Below are 22,492 nucleotides of genomic sequence, written 5' to 3'. Positions count from 1 at the left end.
GCATGGCTTGCAGGATCTTAGTTCCCTGACCAGGGATTGAACCCAGGCCCTTGGTAGTGAAAGCCTGGAGTCCTAACCACTGAATTGCCAGGGAATTCTGTGTTTGTCTTTTGTGATTGGCTTATTTTACTTTGCATAGGTCGTCAAGTTTCATTTATATTATAGCATGTGTCAGAATTTCCTTCCTTTTTAGGGTGGAATAATATTCCCTTGCATGCATATACCACATTTTGTTTATACATTCATCTGTCAATGGATGTTTTCCATGCAACATTTTGGCCATTATGAATAATGCTGCTATGAACAGGAGTGTACAAATATCTGTTTGAATCCATGCATTCAGTTCTTTTGTATATATACCCAGAAATGGAATGTCTTGGTCACATGATAATCCTACTTCATTTCTTGAGGAACTGCCATGCTGTTTTCCTCCTTTGCTTTTTGATGCACATGCACATTGTGGGCAGAAAACTTTATAGTAAAGTATCAATATTCTGGATTTTGACAAAATTGTTAGCAAATGCTTCATTTGCCTGTAAAACAGTGACTTTTCTTCTCTCAATAATAAGTAATTAACATTGCAAACCCATTGCCTTTATTTTTGAAGATACTGTTCCTTTACAGTTAACCACAATTTTGTTTGTGTTCTGGGGATGTACTTTTTTTTTTAAGTTAAAAAAAAAAATATTGGCCCTTTACTTAAAAAAAGAAAAAAAAAAAAAACCTTTACTTAAAAAAAGAAAAAAAAAAAAGGAGTTTCATCCCTTATTCCAGCAACATCTAGGTGTATTTCAGGTACATCAATCTAAATGTACCTGGAGAACGGAATAATGCCATTTGCAGTGACATGGATAGGCCTAGAGGTTGGCATAGTGAGTGAAGCAGGTCAGACAGAGAAAGACAAACATCATACGATATCACTTATACATGGAATCTAAAAAAAAAATGGTACAAATGAACTTATTTATAAAGAGTCACAGGTGTAGAAAACAAACCCATGGCCACCAAGGGGGCGGGGTGGGAGGGGAGAGATAAATCGGGAGATTGGGATTGACATATACATACCACTATATATAAAATAGATAACTAATAAGGACCTACTGTATAGCACAGGGACTCTACTCAATATCCTGTAATGGCCTATATGGGAAAGCAATTTAAAAAAAAGAGTGGATATATGTGTACGTGTAACTGTGTAACTGATTCACTTTGCTGTACACCTGAAACTAACACATTGTAAATCAACTCTACTCCAATAAAAATTTTTAAAGACAGTATGCCACATGAAATCAAGATGAAATTAAAGTCAAGCATTTCATTTTAAAAATTTAAAATTTCATTTTAAAAGTGGTTAGGGCTCCACACTTCCACTGCCAGGAGTCTGGGTTCCGTCCTTGGTCAGGGAACTAAGACCCTGCAAGCTACATGGCACAACCAAAGAGGGGAAAAAAAGAATGAAAACAACTTTGGTTGTCTTAATGTACACCCAATCCAACTGGGACCTGTTTCTTTTACCTAAAAGAGTCAGTTTCAGAAATCTATGATTACTGAATCTGAATCTTGGGAGGTGGGTTTTTTAGTGAGTACACTAAAGCTTAAGAACCACTGCCCTAGGGCATTAATTTTCTGAATCATCAAAGGCAAAATAATATTCTTTCACTCATCAACAAAGATTTATAATGCAACATTTGCAATGCTGTTGCATAGTTGCCAGATATTTGGGATTCAGCCTGACAAAAACACCAATGAGCACCCTGCCTTCATGGAGCTCACATTCTAGAGTAGGGTAATAGACAATAAATAAATAAACAATGGTAAGCCAAATAATTACAGGGTATGGTGAATGCTGTCAAGGAAATAAATCAGATGATATGATAAATTAAATCATAGAGAATTAAACCCTAATCACCTAGGTATCCATTGTATGTAATGAATCAACATAGAGAATTAAACCCTAATGCCCTAGGCATCCACTGTATGTAATGAATTACTGCCTCTCCCATGCCAGTGGAATGGTACAAGTTATACACAGTCCTTGAGAGAACTGAGAACAGAATCACTGTGTTCTGTGGTTTAGATAAAGATCTGGTCTAAGGGCCAAAGTAATATAGCGATTGGTGGTCAGGAAAATCTCTGGGGATGTAATATTTATATGAGACCAAAATGATGAGAAAGAATCAGTCATGTAGATCTGAGGAAGTGCCTTTCCGGCAGGAGAAACTGAAGGTGCAAAGCCCTGAAGTGGAAAACAACAGTTTCAGAACAGAAGAGAACCCTGTGTGAGAAAGAAAGGAAGTACTATGAGATGAAATTATAAAACAAACAAGGGTGAAGATCATCCTGGGCCTGATGGGCCATGATAAGGAGTTTGAATTTAATTTTTTTAAGCTCTTTATGAATTTCATTTTAAGTCAGTGTGTTGATACATTATAAAATATCCTCAATTGAAGGGCTGAAAATGAAAAGGATCAAAAGAGATAAATGTGTGTGGAATTTCTTTGTTAGAAATAATGATACTGCATGTGTAGTATTAAAACAAAAAGTTTAACTTTTTTTCCCCCGGATAACCCTCAATAAATCAAAATCAATTCCTGTGCATTTTGATTAACCTCATTGATCAAAATTTTTTAGGTGTGTGATCCTTTGATCCCATGTCTGAACCTAAACCCAGCATGTCAGGACACAGTCAAGTATCCATCGCTATTATGATGAACTGCATCACTAACAGTTTCCATGGCTTCGCTGCAAATCAAAGGCATCTCCCCATGGCTTCCCTCTGGAACACCTTAGTGGTAGAATATAGAAGGCATAGGTTTAGCCTTCTGTGTGAGAGAAGGAATAGATAGCAAAGAGATAGCACTTGGAAATACTAATAATTATTCATCAAAATGGTGCCAGAATGTACCAGGACAGAAAGGAGAGGACTCCAGTTGGGTGGAGGAAGAAGGATAGAAGTCCTCTCTTAGGGGAGGGAGGAATCCAGGATGATTTTAGAGGGAAGATATCTGTCTAGTGGACTTGCCCTGAAGCTAGGCCAGCGCCTAGAAGACAATGGAGGCCATTTGGTTCCATTTAGGAACAGACCCACTTGGCAAAAGTAAAGCCAATTCCCGTTTTGTTCTTCCTAGAAGAGGAAGGACTCTGTAAGGAAGTTCTGAATTTGAAAAAAGGATTCCATCATGTTTATCTTAAGAGTTGTTCTTGTATATTGATATAGTGTTTCCTAGGGGCTTCTCTTCCTATCTGCTGGCAGAAACATGAAATTGGTTTAATGAGGAACAGGAAACTCTTTCATAATTAGAAGTAAAAATCAAACTGGCAAACCAACAAATCTACCTTAAAATGCTAATGCCTAATTGAGGTAATATTTTGGAAAAAACTCGTTCTCTTGTGTGTCCATCAAAATATATTTAAGTGACACCACCAGATCTCTTCCTATTTCCATGAAGAGATAAGAAAGAAAGAAGATATTTGGGAATCTGGAAGGCGATGGGGAAGGAAAGAAAGGGGAAGCTGAAATACTGAAGACAAGTTTATAGTAAATCTTTATTGAGACCCGACCTTATGTTAAGAACTTACCATATATTATCTCTTTTTTTTCTTTCATTAACCAGAAAAAAATTATTACCCCAAGAAACAGAATCTGGGTTCCCCAATTTGAACAGAATCAATAATTCTGTAAAAATAATTTGTAAACCATCATTATTTTCTTTTCCATGTTGTCTACATTAATGAAGAAAGATAATCAAGGTCATCATGTCCTTCTCCAAATAATATTGGTTGTTTTTTCTTAGCACATATCATGATAACAACCCAGCAAGTAATTGTTATCTTTAGCTTCTAAATGAGGAACTGAGGCTCCATGGGGTTAAACAGCTGGTCTGGTGCTTTCCACACTTCCCATACTCTAGTCATTCCTGTACCACTTTTTGCCATAACCTTGCACTCTCAGAAAACCATCACAATAATTCTTGACTAAATGGCCCACCACCTTTCTAATTTTTAAAATATTTTTATTTACATTTACTCACTTAGTTTTTTAAGGGAAATTTTGTACCACTCAGATAAATGCAAAACCAGTATATCAATTGCAATTAATAGGAGGTAATCTTCAAAACAAATACAACAAAAACAAAATGATTTTAAATCAAATTCTGAGCTTGAGGGCTACTCTCCATTTGTTAAAAAGTGAAACTAGCCTGTGTTAGAAAGTTAGAACCAAACAGAAACTTTCCACTTGATATATTCAGAAAGATCTAAAGAAAGAGAATAACTTTTTCACTAAGTGATTTATTACCCGGTCGGAGCATCAAGCAAAACTGGTTCCTGCACCACTTGAATTGTTCTAAAGAATATCTTGGGTGATCCTTTACCCATGTTTTGGGAAATACCTGATATGCCCAAGATAACAGAGTTTGTAAAGGACAAAGCTAGGATTCAAACCACCATCTCCCAGTTTCAAAGTCTTTCCAACGTGGGCTTCCCACTCAGTTTCAGAACTTTGCTCTGAACCAGTCATGTTTTTCTTCTCTTGGCAATGTCTTATCTTGGTGCATTCATGGGACTTCGTGACATCATGATCTTCAATGCCCTTCCTGAAAATGTTCTGGGAACTATATATCACACTCCAGAGGAAGGCTGACTTTTGTGTGGCCTGGTGGAACTGTGTTCTTGATATGACACTGTGATTCTTCAACACAGGCTGGGAATGTATTACCTACTTAAGCAGCTGGACCACGTAGTTATCTCTTATTGAACTGTTGTCAAGTTTATGCCCCCCTACCCCCACCTTCTACATGGTATTTATCTGTTTGAAATTAGTGTAAAGTGTCTCACATACAACTTCTTGCTGTACTGAGTCAGGTCTATATTAGCCAAGCAAAGTAGGGAATTGACTAATGTGGACTGTGATCCTTTGTCCTTTGACAGGGCTGATCTCGATCACTTCATAGACTATTGCAAAAAGTGTCTACCTCTTCCTCTCCTCCTGAGTTTGTTGAAGGCAGAGACTAATGGATTTATCTTTGTATCCTATTGCCTAACAAAGTGTCTGGCACATAGGTGCATCTAATAAATGTTTGTTGAATGAGTTCACTTAAAAGTCACAGTAAAATTAAAATGGTGCTTGAATTTAATAAAATTGTAATGTTCTTTTGTTGTTTTTGTCCATAACCATCCATTCTTCTTTATTTGGTAACAGTGTTTCATTTTTTTAAAAAACAGGAACCAACTCTTCTACACTAGTTTCCCATACCCACCCTCTGCCTTCTGGGTGTGCGCATATAACCCCAGACTGACCAATCAGAGTCAACATGATGGTTTTAGGCACAGACATGTCACCTAACTTGTGCTATTGAGAGTTAGGCCCAAGAATCAGCAGTTTGTTGCTAGGCTGGTAGAATACAAGGTTGGAGCTGCTATGTAGGTCATCTAGTCCCACATGGGGAGCATCTGTGTGAGAAGGAAGTCACCACCGAAGACAATGAAATCAAGAAGTGAAGAAAGATTCCAGCCCACATAGCTGGGGCACCTGGATCCAGCTGTGTCTGAAAACACTTCTTATAAATTTTTAGTTATTTAACAGTCCCATCTTTAAACTACTGGTTCAGAAGGGCCAGTCTGAGATGAAATGTTTACTGTTCCCTAGCAAAATGAGAAAAATAATTTCACTGATAACCCTTTTTAATTCTGAGATTATATCTTTCTAATTTTGGACATTAGAATATTTATAAATCGATGGTGATGGTAGATTGCAATTGTATTTTTTCAATTGTCCTTAACAGAAAATTAGAAAGTTAGTCTAAAATAGAAAGTTAGTGGATCCTTTATCTATCCCTCTGTCTTAGTCTGCTCCAGCTGCTATAACAAATTGCCAGAGACTGGGTAGATCAAACAACAAATACTTACTTCTCACAGTTCTGGAGGCTGGGAAGACTGAGATCAGAATGCCAGCATGGCTAGGTTCTGGTGTAGACCTGCTTCCTGGCTTGGAGATGGTCTCACATGGCAGAGAGAGTGAAAGTGCTAGCTCTCTTCCGCATCCTACAGGGACACCAATGCCATCATGGGGGCTTCCCCCCATGACCTACTTAACTTCCAAAACTTCCATCTCCAAATACCATCACATTAGGGCTTCAATGTATGAATTTGGGGTGGGGGTGGGGCAAACATGCGGTCCATAGCACCCTTCTTTAAAAAAAATTTTTTTTATCAGTCTGTGAAACAAATCTGCTATAAACCACAGTGTATGTAGAATACTATATTTGGATATACAAAAAATAATAAAGTTGTGATACTTTTATTTCTTAGTTTATTTGTACTTCATCTGATTCCAGAAAGGATTTAAGGAAATTCACTCAGCTCCTTTGATCTAATGCCCAGGATGGACTCTTCATTCCAAAGGCCTCACATGGGACGATCTGAAAGGAAGTCAAAGAGGCCTTTCCTCCTTCCTCCTGTGGGGTAGACATGGATCCAAGTGATAGCTTTATCTGCCTGCTCCCTGGGGCTGCACAATAGGAAGTGATGTGTCAGCAGAAATAAGCACCATCCCTGAAGGCTTCTCTGTAGCTGCTGGTCACCTATCTAGTAATGACTCCAGGTCCCTTGCTTCAAGGTGAAGCCACATCCCACATGCAGCAGGGCCCTTGATGGGGTGAGGGCAAAGGTGCAGGGAATGTGTGGGAAGTGAAGAGAGTGAAGGTAGGAGACTGGAAAGATCCATGAGGGGAAGAGGTGTGGGGAGGAACAGTAAGTGCAGAGGGGAGGAATAAGAGAAAGTGAGAGGAGAAAAAGCCTTTATACATAGTGGAATTTAACTTTTGGGAGGAGGGAGAAAAGTGATGTTTGCTTAGGCATTTGTCCAGGGGGAATGTTTACTCATGGTTTAATAGCCAGAATGAAGTTAGTGTTAAAGTTGAAGTGAAGTAATGTGCTAGGCAGGAGGTGGGCATGAGGGAGTCTTGGTGCACAGTGTGTGTTGGGAGTGCGTGTATTCCACAAATCATGGTACCACACATATGAAGATGACGCTCCAGACACGTGAACTTTGGCTTCTCCTGTTCTGATGGCACATTTGTCCCAAGCGAGTCTGTCCCACTTTCCCAATCCTTGTTTTTGAGATGGCTGGTCTTGTTAGGGGCGTTTTCTGTGGCCATGGAAAAAGTGAATCTTATTGGCTCACTTATGACTAGACTCAATGTGGTTTGGATGCTATGCTGTGTCTTGGACCTATGCTGGGTTAGGCTTTTAGCATGCTAGATCATAGATTGGGAAGCTAAACACACACACACACACACACACACACACACACACACACACACACACACACACACACACACACACCCTTAGACCCAGGAGATGCAGCTGCCAGACCAGTCAGGCTCTTTCTTGCTGCAGGGTCGTTGGCCTTGCTATTCCATCTCCCTGTATTTTTCATTCCTATTCTTTGTAAGCCTTCCTTTTTCTTATTGTTTATATCTCAGCCCAAACATCACCTCTTCAGAGAAGCCTAACCATTCTACTTCAAGTAGATCCTCCTGGCGTTTCCTCGCTCTGCACCATCTTCCAGCTACTAATTCTTTTTATGTATTTGTTTATGAACTTGTTTTATTCTTTGTCTCTCCCTCAAACCCTAAGACTCCAGACAGGTAGGAACCGTGTCTCTCTGGTTTGCCCCTGTCTCCCTGACTCTTAACACAGATAACACAGGGTCTGATTCATAAATGGGACTCAGCTATCTGTCAGGTGAATGAATCAATAAATGAACGGCTCTGAATTCATCTTTTGGATCTTTCACAGATAAAAACTTGACTCCACGCTATTGGGATCTTATTATTTTATAATAAAAGTTTCAAACTGTGAGAAATTATGTTTGGCTATTTAAGATGGCTCCTGCCCCCACTTTTCCTTCAAAGTGTCCTGAAGTTGGATAGAAGAACTTGGAATGTTACAAGTTGTTGACTGATTTTGGTCCTTTGGGAAGAGCAGAAGCGCCTCCATTTAAAGAATAGTTCTGTCCATATAGTCTCTGGATATGCTTTACATTTTTTCTTGCTTTGGTATTTGTGCCAATTGTACATCTCCCCAGTCTAGTAACAAGCAATTTGGTGCAAATACTGGGAACTATTTGAAGCCAGAAACTATGGTTAGCCAGGGGCTGAAATGCCTGCTGTCTGAGACATGTGCTCCGAGAGAGAAAAGGGGTAAAGTTGACTATACCAGCCCTCTTATTTAAAAAGAGTTGTATGTTTTTGTTTTTTCCTGTGCTTTGTTTCACATACATTCATATGAGGTAGAAGCATGGCAGCCTTACCACTCAGTAGGGTGATCACAATTGGTTATTTATGTTTTATGGGTGTATATCCTAATTTACAAAACAATTTGAGAATATTCATTTTCTATCACTGTGTACAAATGTAAAGGCTTCAAACAGCACGAATGTATTATCCCCTGTGATAATGAATGTATCATTATTCTATTGGTCAGGGGTCTGGACGTGGTTTACCTGGAGCCTCTGCTCCCATCTCACAAGGCTGCACCCAGGGGCAGGCCTGAGCCCATTCAGACTGTTGGCACAATCCACTTCCTTGTGGTAGGTGATTGTGTCCCCATTTTCTTGCTAGATGTTGGCCAGCACCACTCTCGGCTCCTAGGGGCTGACTCTCTTCATAGGTGAGTCACAACCTAGCTGTCTGATCTCCTCCTCCCAGGCCTGAGAGAGACACTCTCTGCTTGTAAAAGGCTGGTCTGTTTAGGTCAGGTCCACCCAAGATAATTTCCTGTTTGATTAACTCAGAACCTGGCTGGTTTGGAACCTTGATTACATCTGCAAAATCCTCTTGCCATGTAGTGGAACATAAGCAGGGCAGTGATATCTTACTACAGTCACAGGGCCCCACCCACCTGCAAGGGGATGGGTTATACAAGGGTAGGGGTTGTAGGGAGTCATTTTAGAATTCTGCCTACCATGGTTTAAAATAATTTTTAAAATGGATGCTCAAAACTATACTAGATAAAAGAAAAATAGTGAAAGAGGAGGAAAAGCGGGAAAAAATGTGAAAATAATCCTGGAATCATTCACTCAACAAACATGTTTGCTTTGTTTATATATACCAGGTACTGTTCTGAGTGCTGGGCAGAGTAAAATGAAAAGACAAGGTAGTCACAACTTACCAGAGCAGAAACTTATTTGGGCACAGTCATTAGGTATCATCTAGCCTGAAAATTGGAAATTCTCCTATCTAGTTACATGAGGAAAATCATTGTGTCAAAAAAAATCCTCAGTTTGGAAGGAAAAGTGCTAGGAAGTATAAGGAACAAATAAAGACCTTTCAGCACATGAGATTAAACAAACAAACAAACAAACAGACAAAGAATAGGCTTGGTTCAGCTCCTCAGGACCTGTCTCACTTCCAAATTCCCCTTTGCACCCCTAAGTCCATGATGTCCCTGTCAGCCTCGTAGGTTTGCAATCAACCAGTCTGATGCTTGAACATCCTCTGAGGAGGGTCCAGGGCAGGAGCCTCCTTCCCCTTGCTAATGGTTTATGAGAGCCTCACCTTTAATTCCAAGTGAGGGAGGTAGTATCTCCATCTTTTTTTTTCTGAATGAGTAACCATGACTCAAAGAAGGTAAGTTACTTGTTCAAGGTCATGCAGCAAATAAGGAGCAGAGCCGGGATTAAAACTCACGTCTGTCAGAGTCCAAAATCCAAAACCTTAACTACAGTATTCTATTCCTTTGGGAAACATTATCTAAATAGGCTGGCATTTTGTGTGGAAGATTTCCTCTTTAAAAGAAGATTCTAGTTATAAAATATAAAGGATGCTCTCCAGGAACATGCTGGACTCAAAGTGAAGGACATTCCTTCTTGTCCTCTGAGTCCTGCCCTCCCTCTCCCCCATTAGCTCGGATTTCACATCCTTCCTCCATACGTGAGAAATTTTCCTACGGTCATGGCCAGACCCTGTATTTTCCACTTAATATTCTGTGTGTATTATCACCTCCAGCTTGAGCGAATTTTACTCAGGACAGTCTTTGAGGTTTGGTTGAAAACCTGTATCTCCTTTAGTGCTTGAAATCCTCAGGATGGCAGGCCGGGGGTGGGGGGTCTGAATGAGAAGGCTGTAAGTCGTGAACGGGGCAGTGACGCCATCAGGGGGCTGACAGGAAGCCCTCTGGGTAATTCATGAGTTGCCTGGTGTCCCCACCCCTGTTGCCCAGCCCGGTTCGGGCCACCTTCTCACCTGGCTCTCAGCAGTCTCAGCCTTGCAGCTACTCCAGCCAGCTCTTGAGGCTGCAGCCAGGGTGATGGCTCTACATCTGATTCTGCCCCTGCCCTCAGTGGAACCCTTCGTCAGGATAAAGTCCAAACTCCGTCATATGGTTCAAAGGTCCTGCGTGGTCTGCTCCCTCCCCACGCCACTGGCCTCGCTGGGCACTTCACGCAGCTTGCCCCCTCGCTCGCTCCCCCGTGCTGAATTTCTTGCAGCTCCCCAAAGGCCGCCCTCTCCTGAGCCTCTAGACCAGGGTACTTGCAGTCCCCTCAGCTTAACTCTTGCTCCCCCATCTCTCTCCCCCTGGCCAACGCCTCTGTATCTGAACTGATTACGTCTCACCATAGACTTCACTGGCTCTGAGATGCCTTTCCTGATCTTGCCAAGACTATGGGAGGTCCTTTCCCACAGGCTCCCCATCCCCCACCCCAGAGTTCATTGAATCACAGCAATTATCACAAGGCAGTGTAACGACCTATTTGTCTTCCCAACTAGGTCACAGCAGCCCTGAGATCATAAGCTGTATCTTATTTCTCTTTGTATTCTCTGTGTTTATGAATAGCAAGGACTCAATAAATGTCCGCTGCATGAATGAATGAATAAAAGTATACAGTTGGGCCAGGGAAGGCACTGTGACCATACTTTGCAAACACCAGCTCTGTTAAGTGACTATGTATGAGGGAAGGTGAAATGAAAGTAAGAGATATTCAGACAATCTGGAAAAATCGAGTGCATGTGGCAACCTCAGGCACAAAGTCTTGCTGAATTGAAAAGAGCCCTCTCAAGCAGCTCCTTCTTTATAACAATAAGAAGGAAACCAAGGGATATGGGATTAACACTGGGAAGAAAGAAAACATCACCTGAGGAGAAAATTTCTTTTTTAAATGGGAAAAGATATATCTTCTTCTGTTTCCATTTTTACCACAGATTGAGATTGCTCAAGTAATACAAATAAACCATGTGTTCATCCTAATCTTGAATGGCCTCCTGCCAAGGCTGGATTGTCACAGCTCGAGCAGCTCTTGTGTCCTGGTGGGTGTGGGAATACTTGTTGAGAGCAGCAACACTGCTCAATGGTGAGAAAGGTCTGCGTTAGTTAGAGGCTGGGGAGCCGTGGGGGGGAAGCTGACAAGGTGGGGGGAGGTGGAGCAAGTTGTGGGGAGTGGAGCCCGCCCTGTCTCACCGAGGCGGAGCCCTGCAATGGGCGGTGACGGGTAAAGAACCGCCACCAAGCCCTGGGGACAGGGCACTCGGGAACCCGAGCATGCCCACTGGAGGTCTGTGAACCTGTGTGATGAAAGACAGCACATCCCCTCACATTCTTCAGTGACATCCACGTTGCTTAATAACTCTTTTAGTACAGATGGGTTCATTCTGGGGAACTCAACGGGGTGGAGAGTGCTGTGTATCCCTGGCACAGGGTCAGGACACAGTCGTTCTGCAGGGGCGTCTGCATTACACCTATACACCCAGAAAATGTTTGAAAGATGCATATTGTTTAAAATGCCCATGTATGAAACTGGGTAGCAGCGGGACTAGGTGTTTGTGTGTGAAATCCTTTTCTTAATGAGAAACTATTGGCTCTTGTTGAAACGGTCCTCAGGGATTTCAGATGTGGTCACCTGCTCTTGCTAAATAATGATGGATCACCTCAGCCTTTCAGCCATTCATCCAGAAACCTTCATTGGGTATTTACTGTGTTGCAGGCTCTGCTAGACTCTGGAGATAGAGTGACTAACCAGCCAGAACTGGTTAGTTGGATAGAGAGTGGACTGGCATAGAGCCTTCTGGACTTAAACCATACCCCCAGAATCGGAAAATCTTACTGAACACCACTGCATGTATGTACTACTGCAGAGAGGGTTTACCCCTGAAACAGATGGAGACATTCTGAACTGTTCTGAATATGTTTATATTTAAATATGTCTCAGATAATAAAATAGAAAGAATGCTTCATCGGTGGGAGAGCGGAAACAAAGCGTTTCTAAAGTGTTGCCCCGGGCCCTGTGGATTTCAGGCAGGGCCTCTCTGGGACTGCTTCATCATCATTTCTTTTTTCCTAGCTGCCCGGGGCTGCACTTTCTTTGGTAAGACTCTGCCTCTATGCCCTGAGTCAGGACCTCTCTTCTTAGGGGCTGCTTGAGGGGTGCTTCTCTTGAGTTGGAAATAAACCTGGCGAAAAAGAAAAAAGAAGCTAGGAGAGCACAAGAATCAGTTTTCCATTTCCTAGAATTGAGATTGGGGGAAAACCAGTTTGGACCCTGTTTTACCATGGTTCCGGGTTCTGAGGACAAGGGACTGAGGAGACTATCACAGCAACCACCCAGAGCAGCACGGGTGGTGTCATACGGGCTTGGCTAATATTCCCTCCAAAGTGGCACATCATCACTGGTGATACAAAGGGTATATCTAGATGAACTTAACCTTCATTTATTTATTTATAACAGAAAAAATCACATCTACACCTCAAACCATGACTCTACCAATACTGCTATGACTGATGGTGCCACAATAATCCCCTTTATGCTGACCGTGTGAATCACAGGTGTTGTGCTCAGGCATGCCAAAGAGTGCCTCAGACCTTCAGAACTAAACCTTCTGTTGTAACTGTTTGGAAATAGAGACAGTAGAGATGACACAGATTGTTAATATGGATTCTTAAATTCCCAATGTCCATGTGCATCAATGCACTGTCTCCAGCAGTATATTGAAACTTCCCTGCTGGCCCTGCACACAGAGATAAAGATGCTTCTGGCTGACAAGTATGGGAATCTGCTGGCTTTGCAGGAGCCCTAGGGCCGTCCCGGGAAGGAAAAGCCGAGGGTGTGGCACAGTGTTCTAACCACACTCCCCGGAGGCGTCCTTGGCTTTCAGGCCCTGGGAACAGTGTGAGCTGCTGAAGCTAGCGGGGAGTTGGAAAACAAGTGACAGACAGACCTCTTCATGGTGTTACTTCCTGCCCCTTTCACAAAAAAACACAGCCAGCTTTTCTGCTAGTTCTCCTAAAGCGGGAGAAATCAGAGGCAATTGCACTGTATCAGTACTATTTCCTATATAGTGATACAAGGATCTAGAAGAGGGAGAGGGACAGGGACAGGAAGAAGGAGAGAGAGACACACAACAAAATGAGGCAAGGACAGAGGAAATTAAAGGAGTGGGACATCTGGAAGGTAGTGGGGAAAGCCAAGGGGAAAACACTGGACTCTCGGAGATACTTTAAAGAGTTTTACTTGCAGCATGAAAACCCTTTAGTAAATGATCTTTTTCCTTTTCTCTTACCTCAACCAAATGGATCTCTGCTTTAGAATGGGAAGAGACTCAACTGGGATCTTAAGTGGATTAAGTGGATTCTTAACTGTGACTGTACCTGAGAACTGTATCCAAAAGACAGATCTTCCCCTCTCTGAGTTATATTCGATACAGTGATGGGTTATGTTAATTTATTTAAAGGCTATATGACAAAGGAGGAGAGATCTTTTGAAGCAGAATTTGTGACTGAAGAGGATTTGTCCTTGTTTGCATTTACAATTGAATAGACTTGCAAGACTTCCTTAAGCAGTTGCCTAACAGTCATTTGATTTTAGGGTAGATGAGGAGCCCAGGGATAAGAAGAAAAAAGGGAAAGAGGATGCGTTGGTTGGGAAATTGGGACCACGTAACAGGCTGCCAGGGAAAAGTTACTCTTTGCTTCCTGCATCTTTAAGTAGAAGTTGTTTATATCCTTCAGGAAATGGGAGTGGAGGGACTAGGAGGGGGGAAAGGGGGAACTGTCTAGAAATTTCTGAGGAATTTTTAAAGGATTTAAAGAGCTCTTTACCCTGATCCTTGTGTTAAAATCAGGGGTTACAAACAGAGGTTATGAGCTTAGCACAAGGCCCTGTAACAGACTGGCTAAGAAGGCAGCCCTGAAAGCCCCACAGAGGCTGGACTCATGGGTCCCACTTACTCACTGTGTGGTATTGGACAAGTTACTTATGTTCTCTAAGCTTCAGTTTCCTCAGCCACAAATGGGATATATATATATACCTTACAGGGTTGTTATGAAGGTTAAATGAGGTAATTCTGGAAAGCTCTCAGATAATGTCTGACACATAGCGGCTATTCAATGACTAGTACCTATTCATTTGAAAAGGCAAGATTTATTTGAAAGGGCAAGAGACTTGACTGCATTGAGTTAACAGGGCAAGTGGAGGGAGGGTCGGCTAAGCTCTCTGGATGTATAGAGAAGGAACAGGACAGAGTGAGGAGGTCCTAGGGAAGACCTGACATGAGAAAAAGGTCCATAGATACTCATTAACCAGGACGGCCTCATTTACCCTTTCCTGGTTTGAGAAACCTGAGGATTAGTGTCCATCATCTTTGAGCCTCTTTGGTTCTGAGATCCCAATCTAATACGACCACAGCTAAAAAGGTCCAGGATGTAGATCAAAAAAGTCCTTTGCTTCTCTTTCTATCTATAAAAGAAAGACTTTTGGAGAGTTGAGTATAGGAGACCAGCTGGCTCTTCGCTGAGGTGAGTGGAAAGGAAGGCTGTCCAGGCACACAGCACCAGAAGCCGGCACAGCGCCATCTGGTGGTAGTCCCTGCTGATGGCGCAGAAGAACTGTAAGCCTGTGTATCTGGGCAAGGTCTCTGGGATTTACAAACTAACATTTGTTGAGCAGTTTCTATGTGTAAGTTACTGTACTAAAGGCTTTACATGCACTTTCTCATTTCAGCCTCTTGTGAAGGAGGCACTATTATTACCAAGTTACAGAGAATGCGAGTGATCAGGTAACTTGTCCAAGATCTGTGGACAAATGAGCTGGATTTAGAATCAGGTAGTGTTTTAATCATCATGTTATGATAAATAGAAGGAAAAGAAAAAACCAAAAGGAAGTGGGGAAGGATGTAATAGGAGAATGACAGAAGAAAAATTAGCATATGAGAGCAATGAATTTTTTTTTTAAATGGTGAAAGAGGGAAGCTTGGCAAAGATTAGAACTATACAATCAATTATTTGTAACTGTATAAGTAATCTTTACAGTGCTCTGTAAAGGTCAGCCTAACTCACCAGTTTGGGTTCTCCAGGACCCACAGTCACACTCACTGTCTCTGGGTCAAACCCGGGTGCTGTGGCAGTCACAGTATAGGTACCTGGAAGCAGCAGCCGGAAGTAATCACCATGGTCACCTAAAAGTTACAAGGACATAACTTAGCCTCTTGATGAGAAATCTGCCCCAGGTGAGGCCTTGATATGAAAAATGATCTGAGGGTTTTACCTCACAAAAAGCTTGATTTTTTTTAATAGCATGCTGAAACTGGTGAAGATCTGAAACAATCATAGGCTGTCATAACATTGTAAGAGCATGGGCCTCAGCTCCTGGGAAGAAGTTTCACTGTGCTCTGCACTGAGACTGCTGTGTTTAATTTTAGACCCTGTATTTTAAAACAAACTCCTGTTCAGTAAAGGGTCACTAGGAGAAAGGTTGAAAGATTTATGAATGTTTTGCCTGGTAAAGAGATTAACATGAGATCCCTGTTTTAATGTTTAAAAAGTCACTGTAAAGAAATGACGTCTACTTAAAGAAATAAGAATGAGGACTGAAGCAAAAACTTTTTTGACAAAATATGAGCTACCAAAAAAGAAATGGATGGCTTTATAAAATTGTGAGCAGAGACTGAATAAGAGGCTCTAGAAAAACTACATAGTTGTGCAGTGCGCAACGTGCACCAGTGGACATGGTCTTGACAACTAGCTGTCAGTGGTGTTGTATGTGTGTAATCTCATATTGAGTGGGAGTGCTGAACTAAATGACCACTTAAAGATCTGAGTTTGAGAATCCTATTTCTAATATTTCTTCCATCACGATCAAAAGGGGAAAAACAAAATTGAAAAGAAAGCCTGGGGACTTCCCTGGTGGTCCAGTGGATAGGACTCCACGCTCCTAATGCAGGGGGCCCAGGTTCGATCCCTGGTTGGGGAACTGGATTCCACATGCATGCCACAAATAAAAGTTTGCATACTGCAACTAAAAAGTCTGCAGGCCATAACTAAGACCCAGCACAGCCAAAATAAATAAATATTAAAAAAAAAAAAGAAAGCCTGTTTCTCATGGCAGGGATGTAGCATTTTGGCTAATGACTTTATAACTCTTTAGAATAAATTATGACTGTGCCTTTAAAATTTCTTTTAATTGTACAGCAATGAAAAATTGAAAATAAATGCAATTAAGAATGAGACAGATAATAGATGAGGAATTCCCTGCCCCCTATTAAATGTTTGTGCTTTAAAATTCTTTAGCAAAAGCAGTGTGTTATAATGCATATGTTGGATCCTTTTTTATACCCTGGCGGCTGTCATTTTCTTTAATTAGGGGCTCACACCCAGGAGTGGTTAGCTAGCGTTGTACCAGAAAGGCCCAATTCCAGATGCAGCTATTACAGTGGCTTCAGCTATCTGTATCTCTTAGCAACACTAGATGCTTTGCTAAGTAGCATAACGAATGTTAGCAATGAGCTTTTCCAGTAGTAAAATGAGTAATTTGTCAATGTAGCATAATGGGTGTTCGAAGTGGGCTCTTATTGGTGAAATTAGCGGTGTTCAATGTATATTGGTTGGCTAGAATGAGACATTCCCTGCTCTTGCATGAATAGGGTGTAAGAATCTAGCAACTCCTGAAGCTCTTAGGGATTCCAGAGGTGGATTCCCTAAACAGTCCTGGCTCCAGTCACTGGGCTGGAGGATTCTGGTGTCTGATGCTTAACTATGAGGCTACAGAATTCTGCCTTTAGAGTGTTGTTGCCTTTGCCTTGAATGAACCATTCATGTAAGACGTGTTGGGATCACCTTAAAGAACATAAGTTATATTCTTAAAGTTGAGATTTCATCCAGTTTAAACAGACTGTCTGAGCTGTAAGATGCCTGCTTGGTAAAGCCTGCATGGTGAAATGTGGCTGAGCATGCTGATACTGAGGTTGCGGGAGGAAGGCAAGTCTCACCTGCCCCTAACCCTTGGGAGCCACTGCTCTATATTAAAAACCAAACAAACAACCCCAAACCCCTAAGAGCTGTGCTTGATCTAATTGGGTTGGGGCAGAAGCAGTTGTAACACCATTGTTCTGGGAGATATTCTGTACCATTCTAGAAGGTTCCAAGTTGGCTCCAAGAAGATCTGCCCTCACCATCAATCTGCAGCGAGCCTGTGGATTGCATTTTACTAACTTTTCCCTGAACGGAGGTATAGTGACATGCCTGGCTCAGGGACAAGACTAAATATCAATTTCACAGTCTTTTTCTTTTATAGTCCATTTCACAACTAGTATGTGAGCTATTAATAACTTCAAACACAAAACACACCCCTAACGTAGTTGTATAAGGCAGTGACTCCTGAATGCTGAGAGAGACATTACATTTACATCTTCCTGGCCTTTGCCTCTTAATTCCTGTCCTCAACCCTCTTATCCTTCCTTCCTCCAATACCCCACCCCCAGTGTCCTTGACATCCCTGCTGGTCTCACTGGCTTAAAAATTGGCCTCCTGATTATGCTGAAGATGGTGAGGGAGTAAAAGCTTCCTTCTCACCCCACTAAGCAGTGGCCACCTACCCGAAGTGACATCATGGTTAATCCCACTGACGGAAATGACAGCATCTGCAAGATTATTATAATTCTCATCCCGCACCATTCCCTTGATGCCCTGGTGTACCTGTAGGAAAGTTTATAGTGTATAGTTATGCTCATAAAACCTTTGTGCAGTGTTTCAGAGTTCTCAGAGCCCTTTTCTGTGTGTTTTTGTATTTGATCTTCACAAAGACTGTGGTAATAGACCCTTGACTGGTGTCTCTGGTCTCACCCCGATCTCCAGTAACCTCAATAGAGAAGTCAAAGTGCTCCTGCTAAAATCTAAGTCAAATCATGTCACTAATCTACTTTCTATCTCTATGAATTTGACTACTCTTGATACCTCATATAAGTGAAATTATACTGTATTTGTTTTTGGGGACTGGCTTATTTCACCTAGTATAATGTCGTCAAGTTTCACCCATGTTGTAGCATATGGCAGAATTTCCTTCTTTTTTAAGGCTGTATATCCATCGTGTAACCATACCACATTTTGTTTATCCCTTCTTCAATCAGTGGATACTTGAGTTGCTTTCACCTTTTGGCTACTGTGAACAAGGCTGCTGTGAACGTGGGTGTACAAATCTCTCTTTGAGATCATGCTTTTAGTTCTTCTGAATATATACCCAGAAGTGGTTTTGCATGATCATATGGCAGCTCTATTTTTAATTTTTTCAGGAACCTCTACACGGGTATTCATAGTGGCTACACCATTTTACATTCCCACCAACACTGCACCAGGGTTCCAATTTCTCCACATCCTTGCCAATGCTTGCTATTTTCTGTCATTGTTTTTAATTTTTTTTCATAGCAGCCATCCTAATGAGTGAGATGGTATTTCACTGTAGCTTTGATTTCCACTTCCCTTGTGATTTTGATTGTGACTTCATCAGGGAGCCTCCTTTCCCCTAGATATCTGCATAGTTTACTCCCTCACCTCCTTTAAGTCTGTTTAAATGTCACTTTCTCTGTAAGGTTTTCTTCATAGCATTTTGCATTTAACATGTTATAAAATTTATTTTATTATTTTGTTTATTGCCTGTTTCTCCGCACTAGAATACAAGCTGCACATATGCAGAGATATTTGTTTGTTTGTTTACTCTTAATCCCCAGCATATAGTAGACTCTCTGACAGACAGTTGTGCTCAGCAATGTTGAATGAATTAATTTCACGGGTAGAGAAGCTGAGATCAACTGTATTGAGTCAGAGCAAAAGTCAGACCTGAGTCACACAAAATACCTTGCCTACCATCAGAAAACACTTCTCTTTCTGTAACCAGGAAAGTTAAAGAATGGGATTTACCTGTTCCAAGAATTGTATTAGGGCTTCCCGATTACCCAGCCACTCTCGCTGTAATTCCTCTTGCCTCGGAAACTTGTCACAACTCAGTTCCAGCGTGATCTCAAAACAGTTGGTATGGAGGTAATTAAAGTCTTGCATTCCTAGGGGAAAGAGGGCGGTGACAGATTTGTGTAACCAGGTTCCCACCCAACACCCCAACTCAACACTCTTAAATCACAGTTTCTCCACATCTTCTCCCCCCACCCCCCAGCCAGCCCCTTCTGTTCTACCTCTTGATCTCCATTTATTTTTCTCTTCCATAAACTCTTTCCCCAGTTTACCAGTTCACACACCTCCCTTCATAAATGCCCACTGTGTGGTCTCCATCCTCTACTTTTTGTATTTCATGACTTAAAATCCACTTCTTGTCCTTCTTAGTATATCAAAGCCTGCTTATTAGTCATGCCTTAATATTAAACAGGTACCGCTTTCAGGGGGATAGATTTTCTCTTTGGACCATGATGTTCTTCAGACCTAGCAGGTCAGAGATGAGACAGATACCTTGCTTTCACATTCCTCCTCCTACCTGAGAACACAGCACCAACCTGAAAATAGTTATGCTAGAAAACCAGACTCCAGAAAAAGCAGAAGGCAGCTATAGTTTTCCTCCATTAAACGCTTGCCCGCTTCTATCTTGGGTATTACTCAATTGAGTCAACCATTTTTAATACACTTCTGATTATTAGAATGGTGTTTATACCACAGATTTATTGGCGTTAACAATGATTCATTTAATCAACTTTCACCTTTTTCTCTCTAAGCTGATGAGTGCAAGCAGCTGTTATTAAAAAGAATGGGGAAAGTTGGAGAACAACGCTAGCCTATTAAATGGGTTCTCTCCCTGCATCAGAATCACCTAGAAGGCTACGCCTTCCAGCCACACAGATTGCTGGGCCTTAGCCCCAAAGCTTCTGACTCAGTATGTATTCACTACATATTTGCATTTCTAATAAGCTCCCCCGTGATGCTAATGATGTTAGTCTAGGGACTACACTATCATTGTGATATAAACTTCATGATCTTGGAATTGTACCCCTTTAATTTAGGGTAATGATTCTCAGTGGAGGCAGTGGGTCATGCTTTCCCAGAGGATGGGAAGGAAAAGGCAGGAACAAGTATAATTCAAAAAAGTATATTCTATATTTTAAATGTGGGAGGGAGTACTTACTGCTTTGCTAATGTAAACTAAAGAAAGTAAAGTTCAATCTTCCTGCCTTGGGTTCAAGTGAGTTTTCCGCCACAAGAAGTCTACCACCTTTCCAGTACATGATGACTCCCTAACCTTCCTCCTCCCCACTCCCCAAAGGACCAGCCATCAGCTCAGCCCTCACCAGTGAGCCTTCTACTACCTGGGCTCTGACAGGTCAGATGTGAGAGGATGGGGAAAGACAGCTGTGCGACATGATTCCTAAGAGAACCTAGCTTCAGCCTCCTCCCTATCCTTAGGTTCCCTATCTACTGAAGGTCTGTGAACAGAGGTTCTATCTTGACCCTCGGTGATAGGAAAAGCCCAGGGAATAGAGAGAGAAGCCTCTTGCTGGAAGTTTCTACTATGTTATCAATGGCCAATGTCCATGGCAAACCCCTGCTGGTGGGAGATGGGCAGGCAGGGTACAGAGAGCACATATCACAGGAACTGTTTGTGTCCAGGCCAGCATTCCTCCTCCTCCTTTGCTTTGTGAGGCATACCTCATGCTATCACGGAAAAAACTTCACATTTATAAATCAGGCATTTCCAAGTCCTCTATGTGCATTATTTTATTTAATACTTACATCAAAATTACAATGCAAGTAGTGTTATTCTTAAAGTACAGATGAGGAAACTGAAGCACAGAGAAGTTAAGCAATTAGCCTGAAGCCACATAACTGGTGAACAGGCAAGCCTGGTTTCAACCCAGTGTACCTTCAGAGCCCATGTTCTTAACCACTTGACTACATTATTCCCTTCCTATGCCCTCATCCACTACATAAACCACCAGTTTTGAAGGACCACAGGGTGTCCCAACCTCCATTTTAAAGAATCACAAGATGATGTTAAATGGCAGCTTAAGACTTGCCATTTTCCAGATTTCTACTTGAATGCGAAATAGCATTCCTGCCACTTCCCTGAGGGGACAGATGATAATTTAAAAGGAGAAATGAGCCCCATTCTACTTCAGCTTACTGCAATTTTGTGCCCAGCACTCTTCTTACCCTTGCTGAGAGAATACCAGGAAGCCCCATTGGTGATGCCATCTGGGAAGTAATCCCCACAGTTCCAACCTTGGTGCATCCATCCATGTGCATAGGAGTAGACCTTGGCCAGCTATAGGGAAAGCAGGTGGAATGCGACCTTGAGAATCCCCAACTCATATGGCAATGCTCGTAGTCAGAAGCAGGGTGAGGCCAAGAACCCCACGAGGTATAATCAACTGATTATTTGCTTTAGAAATAATAGAAATACCAGAAGGAATAGAAAGATGGGGTGTATGTGTGTGGAGTGGACTAGAGTTAGGAAACCTATCTCTTGATTTTCCCACTATATTGGGCCTAAATTTCTTCAAGTGCAAAGGGAGGGGTGGCACTTTGTGATGTATAAGCTCCCTTTCTAGGTGTACCTCACTTTTCAGTTGAGTTTTGTAAGAGAAATCAAGAAGCAAATAAGATAGGTCTTCATCACAAAAAGAATTATGTATTGGGGGTGAGAGATGTGTGTTGGAGGGAGAGGGATATATTCAAAATCTCTATAATTCTCTTTCATTACTATTTTATAACAATGGACAAAATGAGATTACTAGAGAAGAAAATATAATAATATATTTGCTTTGCAAAGCAAAAACTGGTGTTATTCTCTATAATTAATTAATTGTTGAATTAATAATGTTATCATTACAGGGGAATTCCCTGGCAGTCCAGTGGTTAGGACTTGGCACTTTCAGTGCCGGGGCCCAGGTTTCGGTCCCTGGCTGGGGTACTAAGATCCCACAAGCTGTGGGGTGCAGCCAAAAAAAAAAATAGTGAGATACTAAGTAATATTATCATTATATTAATTATATATTATTAATAATATTATCTATGAAATAACTAACCTGTTAATTTTATTCTATTGCTGTTTTGAACTATTATGCAAACCTTTTTCACGTGCATGGCCTATTTTTCATTAATATAGCCACATTACCATAAAACTATAAGTTGGAGCCCCCCCAAATTCACATTTAATGCTCTAGCTTACCACCAGCACTATTAGGCTTTCGGCATATTTCCTGTTTGCCATTAGCCTAAGTATTTTTTT

General features: G+C 41.6%; 1 protein-coding gene across 3 annotated transcripts in view; it reads right to left on the bottom strand.

Moving 5' to 3' along the window:
• Positions 1 to 12,172: 12,172 nt before the first annotated feature.
• CPN1 (carboxypeptidase N subunit 1) overlaps positions 12,173 to 22,492 on the bottom strand; it is a 31,624-nt gene continuing 21,304 nt past the window's right edge. For all 3 annotated transcript variants that reach the window (XM_057734208.1, XM_057734207.1, XM_057734209.1), the window contains 5 exons: positions 21,415 to 21,526; positions 19,183 to 19,322; positions 17,865 to 17,964; positions 15,331 to 15,449; positions 12,173 to 12,449 (listed from right to left, as the gene is read on the bottom strand). In XM_057734208.1, coding sequence (XP_057590191.1) covers positions 12,291 to 12,449; positions 15,331 to 15,449; positions 17,865 to 17,964; positions 19,183 to 19,322; positions 21,415 to 21,526 — 630 coding nt within the window. In that variant the 3' untranslated portion in view covers positions 12,173 to 12,290. The remainder of the gene's footprint in view (positions 12,450 to 15,330; positions 15,450 to 17,864; positions 17,965 to 19,182; positions 19,323 to 21,414; positions 21,527 to 22,492) is intronic.

This window comes from Hippopotamus amphibius, chromosome 5 (genome assembly GCF_030028045.1).
Source record: "Hippopotamus amphibius kiboko isolate mHipAmp2 chromosome 5, mHipAmp2.hap2, whole genome shotgun sequence".
Lineage (NCBI taxonomy): Eukaryota > Metazoa > Chordata > Mammalia > Artiodactyla > Hippopotamidae > Hippopotamus > Hippopotamus amphibius.
The sequence above is the reverse complement of the archived record's forward strand: the minus strand, read 5'-3'. Positions and strand labels throughout refer to the sequence as shown.